Source organism: Salvelinus sp. IW2-2015, linkage group LG20, assembly GCF_002910315.2.
Source record: "Salvelinus sp. IW2-2015 linkage group LG20, ASM291031v2, whole genome shotgun sequence".
Lineage (NCBI taxonomy): Eukaryota > Metazoa > Chordata > Actinopteri > Salmoniformes > Salmonidae > Salvelinus > Salvelinus sp. IW2-2015.
The window spans coordinates 56,384,948-56,400,199 of NC_036860.1; the positions used below are offsets into that span (position 1 = coordinate 56,384,948).

Here is a 15,252-nt window from a genome sequence, read left to right on the forward strand (position 1 = left end):
GATGGTCCAGGCCTGAAGTCATCATAATCACACAGCTTGATGGACAGCTGTGTGTACATAATCAGGGCTTTCCTTTTATCCACTGGAAAAACCAAGGTACATAAACCCACCTTGCGGTGGATACACACTGGCAGAAATTGACTGACTCACGCCGCCTGTGCCATTTTCTCATCAGTGTTTACACATCTTCTCTGTGCGGTGGAAACATTTTCCCTGAGTGCCTCGATTTCCAGCATGGTGTCGCTTTCCAGCAAGCTTTTGTTTACCGTACAGACCTGGCCCCGGCATTCAGGAATACACAACAGGAGGAAGCAAAGCACTAGCGAGCCTCTCCTCCCACTAATCTATCCCTACAACCCCCTAACACACACCTAAAACCCTCAACCACCCCTCCCCTGACCCTCTCTATAAAACCTCAAACCTCCCCTGCCCTGACCCTCTCTATAAAACCTCAAACCTCCCCTGCCCTGACCCTCCCTATAAAACCTTTAAAACCTTCCCTCCCTGACTCTCCTATAAAACCTCAAACCTCCCCTGCCCCTCCCTATAAAACCTTAAACCTTCCCTCCCCTGACCCTCCCCTAAAACCTCAAACCTGCCATGACCCTCGTTATAACACCTCAAACCTCAAAACTGCCCTGACCCTCCCTATAAAACCTCAAACCTGCACTGACCCTCACCTATACAACTCAAACCTGCCCTGCCCTGGCCCTCCCTATAAAACCTCAAACCTGCACTGACCCTCACCTATAACAACTCAAACCTGCCCTGCCCCTCACCTACAACAACTCAAACCTGCCCTGCCCTGACCCTCCCTATAAAACCTCAAACCTGCACTGACCCTCACCTATAACAACTCAAACCTGCCTGCCCCTCACCTATAACAACTCAAACCTGCCCCGCCCTGACCCTCCCTATAACACCTCAAACTGCCCTGACCCTCCCTATAACACCTCAAACCTGCCCCTCCCTATAACACCTAAACCTGCCCCTCCCTATAACACCTCAAACCTGCCCTGCCCTCCCTCATAACACCTCAAACCTGCCCTGCCCCTCCCTATAACACCTCAAACCTGCCCTGACCCTCCCTATAAAACCTCAAACCTTGCCCTGCCTGCCCCTCCCTATAACACCTCAAACCTGCCCTGCCCTGCCCCTCCCTATAACACCTCAAACCTCCCTGCCCTGACCCTCCCTATAACACCTAAAAACTGCCTTGACCCTCCTATAACACCTCCCCTGCCCTTGGCCCTCCCTATAACACCTCAAACCTGCCCTGACCCTCCCTATAACACCTCAAACCTGCCCTGCCCCTCCCTATAACACCTCAAACCTGCCCTGCCCCTCCCTATAACACCTCAAACCTACCCTCCTCTAATATCTGTCCTTCAAGTGCTGATGGCAACCTCCCACGAGGTTATTCCACCATGAGAATTACTTTTGCACTCGCCTTTCTTACAATCTCAGAACAGGCTGCTTTCTCTTCCCCCTCAAATGTCTGTCAGGGAGAGTCTACACATGGAGTACTTTGTTACGAAAGACCTTTCTTATAAACGACCAATAGGATTCTACAGAACTCGCACTGTATTTTGTATTGAGTAGCAATCAGACGCACAACATTTTGATAGAAACAAGTTTAATTCTGTAAAAAGTTATAAAATATTGTACAAAAATAAAATTTGTTGAGAGCTTTGGTTCAGTAACACAAAACAAGTGAGACATTACACCTTTTCTTTCACAGAGGCAATAACGACACAAACATAGGTCTGAAAACAAATAATGCAATTTTTTCTGCCTGCCTGGTGTTTGTACACTTTGCATGTTTATCTTCACAGAATAACTGGCGGAGTTATGAACACACAGGAAAAGATCACTGACTGTTGAGCAAACAACCATAAGACAGAAGGGTCAGTCAGTTAGTTCACACACCCTTTAAAATATCGTGCAGAAGGGTAAGGGCCCAAGAGGCTGCTAGGTTGTCTCCAGAAGACTTACACAGAAATCCAATATTAAAGGGGAAGATGGTCCAAATGAAAAGTGTGCTGTGATAAAATGGTAGATTTTTCTCTGACAGTATTTGGCCTAAATTTCAGCTTGATGCCGTGGATTTGTTCTGTGTGCAGGGTGGATTAAGAGACTAAAGCTGTCTTTGATGCAGTTGGGTGAGCACAGGTACTCTGGTCCATAATCCATGCCCTTCATCAGGTCCTGGGTCTCCCTCTCTCTCTGTTTCCCTCAGAAGCTCCTCTCTATGATAATGGGACAAAGGCATAGCAGTAATATTATGCTCTTAAAGAATCCTCTGTTAGTGTTCCTTTCTGTTTAGTAGTTGTGTTGGGTGAGTGTATACTGTATGCTGTATAATGCTCACACTGAATGCTTGGTTACCCGGTGCTCCCCTCTCTCCCCTTCAGTGATGTCACAAACACTGTCTGGCTCTCTTTTTGTTGTACTGTCTGGTCTTAAGACGTACATTTCCTTACGTATTTATTTGGACAGTGAATCTAAATAATCTGTACATTTGTCCCTATACTCCAGCATTTGGGATTTGAGATCAAATTTTTCAGATGAGGTGAGAGTGCAAAATGTCACCTTTTATTTGAGGGTATATTCATACATATCTGTTTTACCGTTTAGAAATTAAATGACTTTGTAAGTAGTCCCCCCCTCCCCACACTTGAAGATATATATATTTTCACTTGTAGTGTATTAAAGTAGTCAAAAGTGTAGTATTTGTTCCCATATTCCTATCAAGTTTGTGACTCTACAAACTTGTTGGATGCATTTGTTTTGGTTATGTTACGGATTATGTTTTTCCCAATAGTAAATCATGTATTGTGTAATTTTGGAGTCACTTTTATTGTAAATAAGAATATAATGTGTTTCGGGAACACTTCTGCATTAATGTGGTTTCTAGCAATGATTACGGATAATCATGAATGAATCGTGAATAATGATGAGTGAGAAAGTTAGACATAAATGTCATACCCCCAAAAAAATGCTAACCTCCTCTGTTGGTAAAGATGAGAGGTTCGCATGTCTTGGAAGTATGACATTTGTATCACTAACTTTCTCATTGTGTGCTAGGAATATGGGACCAAATACAACATTTCTGACCACTTTAATACACATATGTGATTCTGTCCAAATATTTATGACACCTTCAAATGGGGGGACTAGATACATAGCGCTTTAATTTTTAAACGGATAAACAGAATGTCGGAAAATACCCTAAAATAAAAGGTGACATTCTGTACTGTCACCTCATATGAAATATTTGATCTCAAATTGAAAATGCTGGAGTATAGACCCAAATAAAAAGTTTAAGCTTCACTGTCCAAATAAATATGTAGGGGAGAGTGTGTCGGTTTGGCTAAGAGAGGCAGAGCCAAGATCGCCCTTAAATGGTCTTAAGCACTGGTGTTCCAGTGGGAGTAGTGGGCTAAGCTGCATGTTAGAGGATTGTTTTCAAACCCCAGATCAGTAAGAAAAACCGGTGTGTCTGTCAAAGCAGAGACCACAGAGACAGAGACACTCCCAGGAACGCTAAATCCTACAGGGACAGTAACCACGATGCAGTTTGTGCCCAGACTTGGTGTAGAGCCAGGACCAGGCTGAAGGGTTGAGGGTAACAGACCCTGGCAGCCAAGTGTACATGCATACCATCAACTTCTGCACTGTGATGGCCAAAGGACAGTGGGTCCCTTTTCCACAGTCTAGTGTCAAGGTTTTTACTGACTGCTTCTATGATATCAGAGATTTTCTGTGCTACCATCACTCCTGGCAAGCTTTTATGTAGCATTTTGTAAAGCGTTTAGTAACACATTACTTTGCAAATGGTGTGATAGAAAGAGAATGTAAGTGAACTGAAAGCAGTGGGCCTGAAGGCTGGCCATATCCAACCTGTCCTGCACCACTTCTCTAGCAATGAGGTAATTTTGTTATTCTGTCTATAAAAAAAGAGGATGTCTTGAATTAATGTGGAGAGTATCATTGTAAGGAAAGCTACACAGCTCTCCGGGATAACCACTGGCAGTACGACTTTATGCCTAGAAAATAAACAATGAATGCAGGCTTTGTATGTTCCTTTGTAAACCAATAATGGCATGCCAAGATTTTGGCAGTAGTCTTGTTTACCCATCTACTTGGTTAGCGTGAGGAGTGAGGAGCAGCTGACTGGTGTCTCCCAGGCCCTCAGCCCCTAACGTCCCAGGCTGCTCGGCCCTCTCTGCTTTCCATTAGTGACAAATGAGGAACACTGTCAAAATCGCTCAAACCTGGCATCATTCAAAAGGATCGAAAGCAGAGATAAGATTTTTAAGTTTTGAAAAAGTTTGGAATTGGTCCGCTCCACCCTGTCTCTTTCTTTCTGCGCCCCCTCTCTAAATCGATACCTTCTGTTATTCTCATAAATCTATGATGTTTTGGAATCGGCAGTGGGTTTAGGATTAACTACCATGGATTACAGATATAAACTGGACAGCATTTTGAAACTGAAGGATGAGTTTGATTAGTTATGGCTGCACCTTGAATCTGGTTGTTTCAGCACAATCTGATTCTACTTAAAAAACACATGCTCAACTTTGGTACCATCCGGGACAAAACAGAGCTCAAATAAATAAGAAAAACAAACATTTCTTTCATAAAATGGACTGCAATAAATAACAATAAGTTAATTCAATCTTAATAAATACATCTTGTGTGTGTGTATATACATATATATATATATAAATTCTAAATATCTTGGATTTTACATCGATGTGTCGTACCAGACTGTCTGTCTCTTTGCTATAGGACTAAACCAGTCAACAGGTTCCCTCGTTCATTGTGAATGTAAACTTTAAGCTCCAGTCTGTGCAGTGAAACCAGAACACTCTGGACTGCAGCTGGAAATACTCGTCAAGAAGAGTTCTGCTCTCATTGTATTCCTCATGATCTGACTATGGAAAAATAGACGTTTTTGAGGAACAATATCCTGAATTCCTCTGATTCCGTCTCAGCAGCTCCATTGCAGGCAAGCCTGTGAGTGTAACAGCATGGTTCCACAGGGAAATGAGAGCGTATCCCCCTGTAGGCGTCCAAGAACGTGATCCAATCATGAAGTGAATACTGAGCTGAATTGACAACGTCTCTTTTAAAGACCGTTACGCTGAATTTCTAAGTAATTTAAATTCTATGTAATTATATCATAGAGTCCCTTCTCCACTGTGACCTGAACTGGGCTCTGAATCAGCCTAATTACTGGAGGTTTGGGGACCACACCATCCCTGTTCACCCCACAGCAGCCTCTCAGGAGTGGGACATAGGACATGCTAATACTGTCCATGGTTCCTAAGACACCACTGGAGTGGACTGTATCCGTCTCATGTTCCCTTCTTTTCCCATGTGTGCCTTCATTCCAAGAGGCAGTACCAGCCTCTGAGAGGCTTTATGTTACTGCTCCTTCTCCTTTCTGTCTGTCAGCCTTTCTTTCATTCGTCTCTCCCAGAGTCAGACACAGCCACATTTGCGGGCGGAATGCTTCCGCAGAATGTGGTAGTCCTCGTTGTTGTCATCCAGGAATGACAGATCATCGTCAAACGTGATTGGTCGACAGCAGGTGCGGGAGGGTGTGTCCTTGACCAGCTTCTTGTTGTGGGTGAGGTTGTTGAGGATTTTGTCATAGTTGGTTTCTGCATCTGAACAAGGGCCGCTGCAGTACCGGAAGATCAGTTCCTCTTTGGTCCGGTAGCCCAACCCTAAGTCTGTGACATTGAGATGGACCTCTTTTAGCAAGCAGCCACGGCCTTCAACCGGCTTCGTCCGCTGCTCCCCTCTTTCACTGCTCCTCCCTTTGCCCCCTCGCCCCCGACCCTTCTTCTCCCCACGTCCTCCTCTCCCCTCTCCTCTCCCCTCTCCTCTCCCTCCCCCTCTTCGGTCTGTGTTTGCTGCTCCTCTCTGTCTCCCCTGCTCTCTCTGCTCCCTCCTTCCCTTTGAGCCGCCGGCAGGCTCTGATGATCTTCTCAGTCTGCCAATGGTAGCCTTGATAAAATCCATTACATCCTCAAACTGGTCCGGATATGGGCCTGTGATGTCATCTTTAAGAGAGAGAGGATGCAAAGAGGAAATGACTGATAATGCAATAAAATGACAACACATAGAGTTGCAATAAACAATACAGGTAAAAATAGTAATGACAACAATTTGAATGTTATTGAGCATCCCCATAACAAAGTAGCAATGCTTCGATAACTGTAACAGTTGACAGTGCCATACAGAAGATTGTTTTAGTCTTCCTCAGTCATTTTAGGCAGAGCCATATATTAAGAGTTCAGCCAGGTTTTATTCTCTCCATGTTGCTGATGTAACAATATGTCAGTGCCTCTGACCGTTCCCTATGAAATGACCCGCCGCAAACAAGCAAAACAGAGTAGCGAATTTAACAGAGGTTTTTATTGATTGGAATTGGGGATAATGTGTCTCCACGTCGGTACTGTGCTGTGGTGTCAACAAATTGCATATTGTCTTTCACTGGACATCTTCATAGGTTTTGAAACTATGAGAGATAAACAGTACAGCATCAATTATCACTTAGCTACGGCTATGGAGGAGAAAGTGGCGCTCTTAGAACGTTCAGACACAAACCGTATTGGCACAAGTCTTCTCTAAATATGACTCTGATCTTAGTTATAGGTCTTGGAATGGACTTCGCCGTCTCTTTCCCTTTTAAAACATTGAATCAGAGTTTATAGCACCTCTTGAAGGGAATCATACGGAATGTGACATTGAGTTAGAGCAGATCTCTCAGAGCACCTATTCTGCTTCAAATTCAAAACATGCAGGGAGCCCTCTGCCCTCTGCAGAGGGGAACAAGAAGAGACCCAGAGAGTCCTTTGATCCTTATGTAATACATGTTGATTCTATTATAGTGTAAACCCCCTCCTGCTCCACAGCGCATAAGCATCTTGCAAGCCACTCAGAAGATCACAGAAAACAATATTGTGAAATGACTCAATTAGTATGACACTATTACCCAACAGCAATCAGGTGTATGATGTTTTTCTGATGTTTTAATGTGCGTGTATGTTTGTGCATCTGTGTATTTGGTCGGTGGAGGTAAGGTTAGTAGAGGGGCTATGCTGGCCTTGACATGTTTACTCCAGGCCTCAGTTGACTGGTCTGTGTGTGGTGGGCACAGGGCCGCCAGACAGGTTCTGTAGTGTGTCTGTCAGGCAGGTGGAGGTGTCAGTAACCCAGCCTCTCTATGGTGGTGGGTGTCACCTGTCTCACCTGTTCCACTACCAGGGTACAGGTAATCTGATCCACCCAGGTCCAAAGCTGATTGGGCCGTATTGGGTGAGCCAGGAGCCAATCTGTTTAGACACCCTGTGCCCTTTTGATTTAGACACCTCCTATTGTGTGGCTATCCAGCTGATACACTATAGAGCAGCAGACAGGGGTAGGTACTATTCTAATGCAGCTGACAGACAGGTGTAGGTATATTCTATGGCCAGCTGACAGACAGGAGTAGGCTATTCTATGCCAGCTGACAGACAGGTGTAGGTATATTCTATGCAAGCTGACAGACAGGAGTAGGTACTATTCTATGCAGCTGACAGACAGGTGTAGGTACTATTCTATGCCAGCTGACAGACAGGAGTAGGTACTATTCTATGCAGCTGACAGACAGGGTAGGTACTATTCTATGCCAGCTGACAGACAGGAGTAGGTACTATCTCTGCAGCTGACAGACAGGTGTAGGTACTATTCTATGCCAGCTGACAGACAGGAGTAGGTACTATTCTAATGACGACAGGTAGTTTAGCTGACAGACAGGTGTAGGTACTATTCTATGCCAGCTGACAGACAGTGTAGGTACTATTCTATGCCAGCTGACAGACAGGGTAGGTACTATTCTATGCCAGCTGACAGACAGGGTAGGTACTATTCTATGCCAGCTGACAGACAGGGTAGGTACTATTCTATGCCAGCTGACAGACAGGTGTAGGTACTATTCTAGGCCAGCTGACAGACAGGTGTAGGTACTATTCTATGCAGCTGACAGACGGGGTAGGTACTATTCTATGCCAGCTGACAGACAGGAGTAGGTACTATTCTATGCCAGCTGACAGACAGGTGTAGGTACTATTCTATGCCAGCTGAAGACAGGTGGTACGGTACTATTCTATGCCAGCTGACAGACAGGGGTAGGTACTATTCTATGCCATCTGACAGACAGGGGTAGGTACTATTCTATGCCAGCTGACAGACAGGAGTAGGGTACTATTCTATGCCAGCTGACAGACAGGTGTAGGTACTATTCTATGCCAGTGACAGACAGGGGTAGGTACTATTTCTGCCAGCTGACAGACAGGGTAGGTATATTCTTTGCCAGCTGACAGACAGGTGTAGGTACTATTCTATGCCGCTGACAGACAGGGGTAGGTACTATTCTATGCCAGCTGACAGACAGGGGTAGGTACTATTCTATGCAGCTGACAGACAGGGTACTATTCTATGCCAGCTGACAGACAGGAGTAGGTACTATTCTATGCCAGCTGACAGACAGGAGTAGGTACTATCTATGCCAGCTGACAGACAGGGGTAGGTACTATTCTATGCCAGCTGACAGACCGGTGTAGGTACTATTCTATGCCAGCTGACAGACAGGGGTAGGTACTATTCTATGCCAGCTGACAGACAGGAGTAGGTACTATTCTATGCCAGCTGACAGCCAGGGGTAGGTACTATCTATGCCAGCTGACAGACAGGTAGGTACTATTCTATGCCAGCTGACAGACAGGTGTAGGTACTATTCTATGCCAGCTGACAGACAGGTGTAGGTACTTTCTATGCCAGCTGACAGACAGGGTAGGTACTATTCTATGCCAGCTGACAGACAGGAGTAGGTACTATTCTATGCCAGCTGACAGACAGGGGTAGGTACTATTCTATGCCAGCTGACAGACAGGAGTAGGTACTATTCTATGCCAGTGACAGACAGGGGTAGGTACTATTCTATGAGCTGACAACAGGTGGTAGTACTATTCTATGCCAGCTGACAGACGGGGTAGGTACTATTCTATGCCAGCTGACAGACAGGGGTGGTACTATTCTATGCCAGCTGACAGACAGGGTAGGTACTATTCTATGCAGCTGACAGACAGGAGTAGGTACTATTCTATGCCAGCTGACAGACAGGTGTAGGTACTATTATGCCAGCTGACGAACAGGAGTAGGGTACTATTCTATGCCAGCTGACAGACAGGTATAGGTACTATTCTTGCCAGCTGACAGACAGGTGTAGGTACTATCTATGCCAGCTGACAGACAGGGGTAGGTACTATTCTATGCCAGCTGACAGACAGGGGTAGGTACTATTCTATGGCCAGTGACAGACGGGGTAGGTACTATTCTATGCCAGCTGACAGACAGGAGTGAGGTACTATTCTATGCCAGCTGACAGACAGGGGTAGTTACTATTCTATGCCAGCTGACAGACAGGAGTAGGTACTATTCTATGCCAGCTGACAGACAGGGGTAGGTACTATTCTATGCAGCTGACAGACAGGGGTAGGTATATTCTATGCCAGCTGACAGACAGGGTAGGTACTATTCTAGCCAGCTGACAGCAGGAGGTAGGTACTATTCTATGCCAGCTGACAGACAGGTGTAGGTACTATTCTATGCCAGCTGACAGACAGGTGTAGGTACTATTCTATGCCAGCTGACAGACAGGGGTAGGTACTATTCTATGCCAGCTGACAGACAGAGGTAGGTACTATTCTATGCCAGCTGACAGACAGGTGTAGGTACTTTTCTATGCCAGCTGACAGACAGGGGTAGGTACTATTCTATGCCAGCTGACAGACAGGAGTAGGTACTATTCTATGCCAGCTGACAGACAGGTGTAGGTACTATTCTATGCCAGCTGACAGACAGGTGTAGGTACTATTCTATGCCAGTGACAGACAGGAGTAGGTACTATTCTTGCCAGCTGCAGCAGGAGTAGGTACTATTCATGCCAGCTGACAGACAGGGGTAGGTACTATTCTATGCCAGCTGACAAGACAGGTGTAGGTACTATTCTATGCCAGCTGACAGACAGGAGTAGGCTATATTCTATGCCAGCTGACAGACAGGAGTAGGTACTTCTTGCCAGCTGACAGACAGGGGTAGGTACTATTCTATGCCAGCTGACAGACGGGGTAGGTACTATTCTATGAAGCTGACAGACAGGTGTAGGTACTATTCTATGCCAGTGACAGACAGGTGTAGGTACTATTCTATGCCAGCTGACAGACAGGAGTAGGTACTATTCTATGCAGCTGACAGACAGGAGTAGGTAAATTCTATGCCAGCTGACAGACAGGTGTAGGTACTATTCGATGCCAGCTGACAGACAGGGGTAGGTACTATTCTATGCCAGCTGACAGACAGGTGTAGGTACTATTCTATGCCAGCTGACAGACAGGGGTAGGTACTAATTCTATGCCAGCTGACAGACAGGGGTAGGTACTATTCTATGCAGCTGACAGACAGGTGTAGGTACTATTCTGCAGCTGACAGACAGGGGTAGGTATATTCTATGCCAGCTGACAGACAGGTGAAGTGTTCTGCAGCAAAACTGCCCAGAATACAGAAACACCTCCTGGCTCTCCATGCACCTGTTTCAAACGTTCTCTAGAATCATGTTTTTATGATTTAGAGATCAGCTCTGAAGCCTGCCAGTGTAAAGCTCCACTGAGACCAAAGTGAAGTCCTGACAAGGATCGACAGGGACCAATATTATTTACTATTAAAAACTTCATCAGTTTTCTAGCCTAGTTGTTGCTGCGTCCAGAAGCCTGGTACATGTTTTCTGTCCTACAGACACGATATCTCTAGAGGCTGTGGATCAGCTGCAGAGACACTTGCCTCCAAAGATTACTTGAATGGTACAAGCTTCATCGTTACCACAGACATTGCAACTGAAACAAAAGGCCAAAACCTCCCATTGAGTTCAGGTTGTTACACCTTGGTGCATTGTTATGGTCTTACGTTACGGAACAGGCCGAGGAGATGTCACTCACCGCCACTACTGAATATGAGGTGAGGGGGAACATTCTCTGGTCTGAATGTTCCATGTCTCATCTACAGCTTATACTGTATAATGACAAGACAGGTTCATGCTCTTTCAACACAATTGAATTCCTCACCCTCACAGCTGCTAAAATGAACATAAATACAATATTGAGCTTTCCCTTATTGCTTCTTACTCGCCGTATAGTCCATTCTTTCTCCTGTGATTGGCATCTGTTTTGCAGTTCCTTACTGTAACTTGGTTGGAGGAGGGGGGGGGGGTGCTTTGTTTTCCTGCACAGAGAGAGGGCACAGATCCTGCAGTCCCAGAGAGGCAGGGTTGAAGATAAACAAGGCAGTAGGAATGTCAGTGCTCAACTATGTTTAGGACTGAGGCGCTGCAGTCACTATTTCTTGCTCCTTCTGCCGCATGGATGTTTTGACCCCAGCGTGATGCTGGCCACAGCAGCAGAGAAGGCTGCTCAAACCTGCTGTTAGACAAACTACTGCTCCTCCTCTGAATCAGGCACTCAGCAGGATTCATCAATGACTGGTCTGGCCTCTGTTCAAGGGCGCTTCACACTATCAGGCGTCAATTACATTGACTGCTGTCCCTTTATTTGGGATAAGCTTGCCTTGCTACAATGTGGTTCATAGCAAAAGGTAGTAGCTTCCAAGACTTTAACCCACCAAAATCCAAGTGTAACCCCAGAGAGCCTGTTCTTACAAGGGGAGCACCCCTGATGCAATATGTAACACATGGCAACCTATGGCCATGGTTAACAGATATGTATCCTCTCTGTTTGGGTTACATGTTTGGACTGAATGTAGCACATTTGTTTTGGTAATCAGGCAATTTGAACACACTGAGTACCAAACAATACATGGTATGTTTAATGTATGGTGTGTCACACTCTTTAAACCCATATTCACTTCAAGAAACTGAGAACCAGTTGAGGACTGAGTACTGCAGTCACATTTATGCTCCGGTTTTGCAACAGAGTCTCATCAAACAACTTTAATAGTCTTCTATAAGAAATAATCATTTTCCTGAAGATGGTCTGATCTTATGCAGAAGAAAGTATATTTGAAACTTCAGCAGGTGATAAAACAATGCATCAGAATCTTTACTTACATTTGTCCTCCATGGAAATCTCTTGCAGGCTGTGAGACTCCGACTGGAACTCTGGCTCTGGTTCCTCCACAGACGGGGACAGAGAATCACTGTACCGATCCGAGTAGTGAGCTCTTTTGGCAGGCTGAAGGTTTTGGTAGAGGGGGCGTGTGGAGACGGAGCTCAGGAGCAACAAACACGTGGCCAAAACATCCCATAACTTCATCTTAGACTCAGTTCCTATGAAGGAATCTGCAAGAAAACGAGACGGATGTGTGAGTTGGATAATAATAATAATCAAACATTTCCGAATTGGATTGAACTATCAATATAAGTGTAGGCTGTAGACACAGTGCCAAAAGGGGGTTCGTTTGGTAATCTTTCAATAGCGAGAACTGGAAAATATTACAAGTCGATAAAATGTATAAAAATGCTGGGCAGGCCATTATTTTGGCTACCATGGCTATGCCCCCATAGGATGACAATGCCTCTATCCACACGGCACGAGAGGTCCCTGAATAGTTTGATGAGCATAACAACAATGTAAACCATATGTCATGGCCGTCTCAGTCACCAGATCTCAACACAATTGAATACTTATGGGAGATTCTGGAGCGGCGCCTGGGACAACGCTTTCCACCATGGTCAACAAAACACCAAATGATGGAATTTCTCGTGGAAGAATTGAGGTCTCCGATAGAGTTCCACTCTTGTAGAATCTATGCCAAGGTGCATTGAAGCTGTTCTGGCTGGTGGTGGCCCAACGCCCTATTAAGAAACTTTATGTTGGTGTTTATTTTGTCAGTTACCTGTAGTTATTTGTATGACGTTTTGTTGGCTAACTGGGGTTCCAAATTAACAAACTTCAGAGAGCATTATTTACATTGTATCAAATTTGATATTTTTCCATTTACAGGTCAAATATGTCTAGAAGGTTATAAACACTATATGTAACTATAAACTGTTACCACATGGTATTTAGGTTTAAATAGCCTAGATATAATCTATTAATTTAATTTAATACATGACTATCCTATTACTTTAGGGACCTCCATAGCTTCTGCATGATACAAATATTGATAATCACAATATTTTTTTAATGATTGTTTTTGTGCCAAGATATTTCTGCATGTCCATGAATTTCCATTCTGGCCCAAACAACACCTCGATTACAACTAATTTTAGACCTTATTTCAAAGATAATTTATGAGTGCGTGTTACTGAAATGGGTGGCCGTCCAGGCATAGGGTGCGCCTTTACTCCAAAATGTGTTTATGGACACACCATGCATAGCGCATTGGCTACTGTCCAGCAGAAAGGCTACACTAGCCCAAATGTTGACATGAATTCGCCAGATGGTGAATCCCTGGCCAATTAATTCTTACCTGGACTCTTGTTAATTAAGCATTGTTTGCAGCTAAAGTTTGTCCATTTTTAATAGGCTTCATGCATTAAATAAATTGCTTCCAATTGTGCAGCTAACACCGCCAAAATTGTATACACAGCTAGTGCATAGTGTGTATATGCTATTAGAAAACGGCCCTTTTTTACATGTTTGATGCATTTGTCCTTTCAAAGATAATCGTTGATGAATGCTTTTTTGTATTTTGTAGGCTAGACATTCAGAATGTCCGATAGCCTCAAAATGAATGTATCAATATTATAGGTATACGACAGCCTACACACATGCATCTAAATTACTCAATACTACAACCAATAACTGTGAATGTACTGTGCTTACCTTAAATCTGGCCCTTGCAGACCTGCAATTGGTATCAGTATTAAAATCCAACACACAGCGATGCATTTAACGTTCCGTGTTGCGTCAGAAGCAGCTCTAGTTGTATCCAAAGGATATATTCAGACTGTAAAGTTTTATCTGATCACATATACAACATCCGATGCGTTCATCCGATGCGTTTAATGTAATTTACAATGTAAAAATGACCCTGAAAATGAATGCAACAAGGCTTGATGAGTGACTTCTCGTATACAGAGCAGCCAACCATGTGTCTGCCCACAAGTAGGCTACGCGCTGGAGTGACTGGCTGGCCAAAGTGCCGCTGCGCTCTCTCTCCAGGCGCTCAGTCGCAAACTAATTGGATTCTGGTTTCCACATTGGATATCCGAGAAAGATCCAACATCACCAACTGCAAGGAGTCAAATGAAGACATCGGCTCTCCCGACGCAGGAAGTGGACCAGTTCGCCAAAGCCGAGGCGCAGGGAAACGTACAGAAAACTCGCGTTAGAGACACCGTTAACTGTTACTTTTGACCTTTTTCACGAGAGAAAATGTAATAAATAAGGTTCGTAACATCCACCAGAGCAACATGTATGATCATGAAGATTTACGCAATGTTTTCATATCCCCAATGTATTCTAATAAAAAATGAGGGCAATGATGTGTATTCTCCATTATATCCAAGGTGTCCGCGTGAGGAGTGAGATGGCTGTCCACATGCGGGCTCTGCAGGCTGGCACTGGCAGTACAGATGTGCAGCTGTCTGCGCATTACACCATACCGGGCGCAGAGAGCGGTTTGGATAGATTTATAGCTTTAAGCGCGCTGACGTTTCGAAGTGTCCGCCCTTCTTTTCTCGACCTCTGCACGACCAAACAGTAAGTAGAGACAGAAGTCCACTCCAACACACATCTCCAAACCACCCCTGGCACTCCATTTGCTGGGTCGCAGTTTTGGGATGTCTTGAGGATTATGTCACTCTCCTGATGTCCTCGGGTTAGATTTCAGTAATGCGGAAGGCGATTTGGAGACATTTGGTTGCGATACATGTTCCTTGCCTACACTGATCTTCACCGCGCGCGCTGGGTGTCGGGTTCGGTCTGGTGGCTACACACAGCTCAAATTAGGATGCTCACCACTCTTATTTACTAGGACACACTTGTAAATACATGTGATGGACATTTGGGCAGAAAGGTGTACATGTATAAATAACGACTTTTAACATTTTACTTATATGGCAAACTATATAATTCTCCATAATTGAAATGCACATGTAGAATACTCATAACTATTCAGAAGCACGCTATAGGTCGCAGCAAATGGTCACTTAATAACCCGTGTTTGGTGTCGTTATCC

At 44.6% G+C, this 15,252-nt stretch overlaps 1 protein-coding gene across 1 annotated transcript; it reads right to left on the minus strand.

Annotated features, from left to right (window-relative positions):
- Positions 1-1,619: 1,619 nt before the first annotated feature.
- Positions 1,620-14,738, minus strand: LOC111980375 (glial cell line-derived neurotrophic factor-like). Its single transcript, XM_024011098.2, has 3 exons — positions 13,896-14,738; positions 12,176-12,406; positions 1,620-6,077 (listed from the first exon to the last, which is right to left on the minus strand). Exons 2-3 carry the CDS (start codon positions 12,378-12,380, stop codon positions 5,491-5,493), a joined length of 792 nt encoding a protein of 263 aa, XP_023866866.1. The 5' UTR covers positions 12,381-12,406; positions 13,896-14,738; the 3' UTR covers positions 1,620-5,490.
- Positions 14,739-15,252: the final 514 nt, after the last annotated feature.